The 6,001-nt window shown below is 41.6% G+C and overlaps 1 protein-coding gene across 1 annotated transcript; it reads left to right on the plus strand.

The window, feature by feature from the left end:
* Window positions 1-243: 243 nt before the first annotated feature.
* On the plus strand, window positions 244-3,575 carry LOC136543256 (receptor-like protein 7). The gene is made up of 2 exons (XM_066535752.1): window positions 244-3,352; window positions 3,545-3,575. The coding sequence occupies exon 1, from the start codon at window positions 244-246 to the stop codon at window positions 3,328-3,330; it is 3,087 nt and encodes a 1,028-aa protein (XP_066391849.1). The 3' UTR covers window positions 3,331-3,352; window positions 3,545-3,575.
* Window positions 3,576-6,001: the final 2,426 nt, after the last annotated feature.

Below are 6,001 nucleotides of genomic sequence, written 5' to 3' on the forward strand. Positions count from 1 at the left end.
AGTAAATGGGCATATTTAACATTTGTCTACAAGACCCATGTGGTCTTTAGAATGTAGGTATCCCCTTTCTTACATTGCTGGCGCGCGCGAGAGCGCACGTGATGAACTAGTATATATAAATCTAGGCACGGTCAGGATGTCCTCACAAGCGCAAGTAAAGTAGAAGCTCAAGGGCCATTGCAACACTTCTTAGCCAGGAGCCATCCACACTTTGATGGCCACCATGAAGGCCCATGGTGCGCCATGGCAAGCAGTATCTCTGCTGCTTCTACAGATCCACCATGCCGCAGTCTTGGTGTGCTCGCTTCGTCCTTCAGCATCAGCAACAGCACCAGGTGCGTTAACGTTCACCAGCAGCACCACACTGCTGTTACCCTGCCAGTCCGGTGTCTGCCGGACCAGGCGTCAGCGCTGCTCCGGCTGAAGATGTCCTTTGCCACCACCAACTACTCAGCCGTTGCCTTCCGATCATGGAAGCCCGGCACGGACTGCTGCGGCCGGGACGGCGTTAGTTGCGGCGAATCCGGCGCCGGCAGCAACCACGTCACCTCCCTTGACCTGGGAGGCCGTGGGCTGGAGAGCAAAGCCCTTGATCCTGTGCTCTTTGATCTCACCTCCCTCGAGCACCTCAACCTTGCCTACAATGACTTCAACGGGTCACAGCTACCATCCACTGGGTTTGAGCGCCTCACCAAGCTCACCTATCTCAACCTCTCCACTTCCAGCTTTTCTGGCCCGGTGCCAACAGCAAGCATCGCAAGCCTCACAAACTTGGCCTCTATTGATCTTTCTACTGATTGCCAAGTAGTTGACCTATACAGTGATGGTTACCTCCTCTTCGTGCACAGAAGCTCACCCTCTGTCCGGCTCACGGAGAAGAGCTTAGAAAACCTAATCCACAACCTTAGCAATTTAAGGGAGCTGCACCTTGGCTTTGTGGACTTGTCGTCAAGCAGCAGAACCGGATGGTGCGATGCCCTAGTCGTATCATGTCCTCAACTCCAGGTGCTTAGCTTACCGCATTGTCGGCTCTCCGGTCCTATCTGTGGCTCGCTTTCTGGCTTGGGTTCACTTTCTGTGATTAACCTGGACTATGATCATTTATCTGGCCCATTCCCACATTCCTTTACCAGCTTAACCAATCTCAGTGTTCTTCAGCTTAGATATAACGATCTTCAAGGATGGATACCTCCTGCAATCTTTCAGCATAAGAAACTAGTGACGATCGATGTTTATGCTAATCTAGAAGTATCTGGTTACTTACCGGATTTCTCAAGGGGTAGTAGTTTGGAGAATCTAAATGTTGGAAGAACAAATTTTTCTGGTATAATACAGGGCTCCATTAGCAACCTCATATCTTTGAGGAAGTTGGGCCTCGGGGCTAGTGGCTTTTCTGGAGAGCTACCCACATCAATTGGTAATTTCAAGTCCTTGAGTGAATTAGAGATTTCCGGAATGGGAGTAGTGGGTCCCATGCCATCCTGGGTTGCAAACCTTACATCTTTGACTTCTCTTCGGTTCTATGAATGTGGCCTGTCAGGGTCAATACCTTCTTCCTTGGGCGATCTGAGGTATCTGAAAGAACTAGTGTTGTGCGACTGTGGCTTTTCAGGTGAAATACCATCTCATATCTCAAACCTAACTCAGCTGCAAGTGCTCTTGCTTTATTCGAACAACTTCGTGGGCACGGTGGAGCTCACCTTTCTTACAAACATGCCAGACCTTTTTGCCTTGGATCTCTCTGAGAATAATCTTGTTGTGCTGGATGGAGAATATAATTCTTCATTAGCGTCATTTCCAAAACTCTTCCACTTAGATTTAGAGAGATGTAACTTGTCTAAATTTCCCAGTTTCTTGAGGCATCAAGATGAAATTGATACCCTCATTCTTTCACATAACGAGATCCATGGGGCTATACCATACTGGGCGTGGGAGACCTGGACTAATCTATACTCTTTCGAGCTCTCAAACAACAAATTTACTAGCATCGGTTATAACTCTCCTTTTCTCCCACTACAAATAGAAATATTTGATCTTAGCAACAATATGTTTGAGGGATGCATACCCATACCTCAAGGATCAGCAACCGTGCTTGATTATTCGAATAACATGTTCTCATCTGTGCCTTCTGAATTCAGTACTCATCTTAGTGATGTTTCCCTCTTCATGGCCTCTGGAAACAACTTTTCTGGAGAAATCCCATTGTCCTTTTGTGATGGATTGAGCATACAACTACTTGATCTCTCTTACAATGGCTTCAATGGATCGGTCCCTTCCTGTTTAATGGAGAATGTCGATGGGCTGGAATCGTTATATTTTAAAGAAAATAAACTTAATGGGGTATTCCCAGACAATATCAAGAAAGGCTGCTCGTTTGTGGCATTAGATTTCAGTGGCAACAGAATTGAAGGGAAGCTACCCAGATCCCTTCTTGCTTGCAAAAATTTGGAGGTCCTTGACATTGGTAACAATCAAATTAGTGACACTTTTCCATGTTGGATGAGTGAACTCAATGGACTGGAAGTCCTTGTCCTGAAATCCAACAAGTTATCTGGGCAGGTTGCACAATCTCTTGCAGATGGAAACAGTAACTGTTCGTTTTCAAGTGCAATAATCATTGATCTATCCTCAAACAACTTCTCTGGACCGTTGCCCCAAGGCCGATGGTTTCAGGAGTTGAAGTCGATGGCCCTCACAGATGCAAATGCATCATTGATCTTGCAACGCATACTGCCAAATGCTGGAACAGCATATGCATATAAATATTCTGCTGCAGTCACATATAAAGGGCATGACACCACCTTTGCTAAGATACTGAAAACACTTGTATTCATTGATTTCTCAAATAATGCATTCCATGGTAACATCCCTGAAGCTATTGGCGAACTTCATTTGCTACATGGGCTCAACATTTCACATAACTCCCTTACCGGACCAATTCCACCTCAGCTCGGTCACTTGATTCAGTTGGAGGCTCTAGATCTGTCCTTCAATGAACTTTCTGGGGAGATCCCACAGGAGATAGCATCATTGGATTTCCTCTCGACATTGAATTTGTCCAACAACAAGCTGGTGGGAAGCATACCACAGTCACCTCATTTCTTGACCTTCACCAACAGCTCGTTTCTTGGAAATGACGGTTTGTGTGGGACTCCACTGTCTAAAAGGTGCATCAACACAACTATGACGACAAGTGTGGTGTCACATCATTCCAAGAAGGAATCTGTAGACGTTGTGCTATTCCTCATTGCTGGACTGGGATTTGGGGCTGGATTCGCTCTTGCAATTGTTGTGGCATGGGCGATCCCAATTAGGAAACGGCGATCTTAAGAAAGGCAGGAAGCACTCCTAGGTATGTATCCAAAGGAAATAAAATTTTATTGATTGACTATCACTTGCAAATTGGAGCCGTCTTGTAATAAGCTGTAATGGCTGATGCTTTTGCAGTTATACTTTGTCAATCCATCATAATATTGCAAAGTGATTCTATTTTGGAGCCAGTGTACAGATTTATATAGTGATTATGGATTTCTTTTTGCATCAGGCAACAACCTACATGCTGTTATGAACCAAACGAGCTACCTGCAACCAACAATCATATCAACTACCCTAGGCTAATCTAGAAAGTTAAAGGCCACACATGTATTTTGATTGGTGAAATGTTTATATATTGAACATGCATATAATTCAGTTAATTGTTGATCAAAATTTGTAAAGTTTGATTCGAACAAAATATGCCTTCATTTATATAAAGAGAGTAATTTGGAAAGGTAGCATGGAAGAGTCATGGGACTGTGGTTGAATTTATTGAATTCTTAGGAGAAAAGATCAGGATATGACCTGGTCTGATCAGAGATGATTAGTGATCGTCAATGTGAATTGAGAAGTTTTGTGTTGAGTTAGGTTTGATCCTGAGCTAAGGTAGTTTTGCCGAAGTCAACAAGGGTGGCCTCCACCTTTTTTTCTCATTTTCGTAAAGAAAATATTTGTACAGGTATAATATAAGGACATATAGGCACCAAAAAAAACCAGATAAGGTCTTGTTTCTGAATATTTTTCAAATCAAATAGAGAATACCTTTCTTTCCTTACTTTAAAATTTATTTATTCTTGTGTGTTTTCTAGTTTTCCATTAATCTAACTAGAATTTAAAATACGTGATACATACCATTATATATGCACAATGTATGCCTGATATATACAGTAATCACGGCCGTTTGTTGCAACAGAACCAAACATACTAATTGTGGCGCCTGGATGATTTGAGATTTGGAAATTAATTCACCGATTGCATCATAATATCAAATAATACTAGAATCGGACTCATACCGTTATCGAACGATTTGTGACTCGGAGATTAACTCAATGATTGCGTCGTCTATTCCAATACATATTGGAATCGGACTCCGCCATGGCTAGACACGAACTCTCCATACCATCTGCCTGCAAGTAGTTAGTTGGTGACATGTCAAGGATCGATTTGTCCGCTGATGAGTAGGAGGGAAGACCTTCACAAGGCAGCCTCCATCGAGGATTACACTGGTATATATATGTATAGCTTGAAGGCACATTTATTTATTTAGATTAGATAGGATTGGACAACAAATTGAATTGATCAAACTTTTAATTCACAGTTTGATTAGTTGTACCATCAACCGATCTAGGTTTAGAATAAGTTTTGTTACTAATCAAAACTGCAATTATTGGTGAGAAACTTTGACCTTTAGGTATTGGGGTTAGGAATAGTCAGACATTCAAAGGCCCATAATGTTGCATTTATTATTATCTTTTACGTTTATACGAGAAAAAGATAGGAAAAAAAATAGAATGGCCTGTGTTGACCATGCCAGTTGCAGATGACAACCCAACGAACCTGCCGTCTGCTGTGAGCACTTGGAAGAGATCGCAGGCGGAAGACACCAGCGGCCTCAGCAGTTTCGCCATTGCCACCGGAGCCAAAGGCCACGTCCAGTTGCTTGGCCTCTCCGTCGTAGTCTATCCACACCCGCAGCACCTCAGTGCTCAACTCATCAGCGTCAGGTTGTCGAAGTTGGCTATTGATCATTGATGTTAATGCCCACATGGTTGCGATCGATGTCACCGAACTCGTTGTTCTGCACGGTGTCGAGCTCGACAGTAATGATTCGTTGCGGTGGAGGAAGTCCCTGCTCGGCGCGACGAAGGCCATGCCTTGGTCTAATAAAAATTAGCACGGTCATCTCACGGTGTAAAGTAAGAGCATCTCGAGGCAACCTAATATTTTCTTCCCAAAAACATTAAGTTTTACGACTCCTAAAAAAGTATGAGAAGAAATAAAGAAGGCAATCTCCAAGAGTTTTTAATTATCCAATTCTAAAATATAGAAGATAATTTTATATCAGGAATCCTATACTATTTTTAAATTATCCTAACCACTTTTATATAGCCTTTCTCTCTTGTACATTTGCATCAGGAACCATTTCCTACTCTTTAGTCTTTTCACGCCCTTCCACATTTAGATTGACCGACAAACACGCGGAACATGGTAATTTTTCCCAAGTTCTAAAAGATTAGGAGGATGGATTAAGAGTTGTTGAGAGGAGTTTTTTTTTCTCATCTTGCTAAAAATCAAGGATTAGGAAGAGATTTAGGGAACTCTTGGAGATGCTCTAAGGAGTCAACATATACCTCAATTTTCAATTAAAAAATTTGGAGAACTATGAATTTTATTTCTATATGAATTGAGAAGAAAACTACATAAATAAAGAGTCCATATAAATACAATTAATAAGTAGCTAGACTTTGAGTAAAAAGAATTAAAAATAACGTTCCAATTTCTAGTTAAATTGGAAGATCAAGTATCAAAATAAATAGGTTATACATACAATGTTATTAATTAACAGAAAAATTCAAAATAATATCAACAAAAGAGTAATATTGAATTTTCAGAAGCAAGCTATCTAAATAAAGAGTCCATAAAACTACAATAAATCAACATCTCAATTTTCAGTAGTAATAATAAT

The sequence above is a fragment of the Miscanthus floridulus genome, chromosome 3 (genome assembly GCF_019320115.1).
Source record: "Miscanthus floridulus cultivar M001 chromosome 3, ASM1932011v1, whole genome shotgun sequence".
Classification (NCBI taxonomy): domain Eukaryota; kingdom Viridiplantae; phylum Streptophyta; class Magnoliopsida; order Poales; family Poaceae; genus Miscanthus; species Miscanthus floridulus.

What these genes read in the sequence shown, in the direction of transcription:
- LOC136543256 (XM_066535752.1), top strand. Translation starts at nt 244, where the DNA reads ATGGCAAGCAGTATCTCTGCTGCTTCTACAGATCCACCATGCCGCAGT.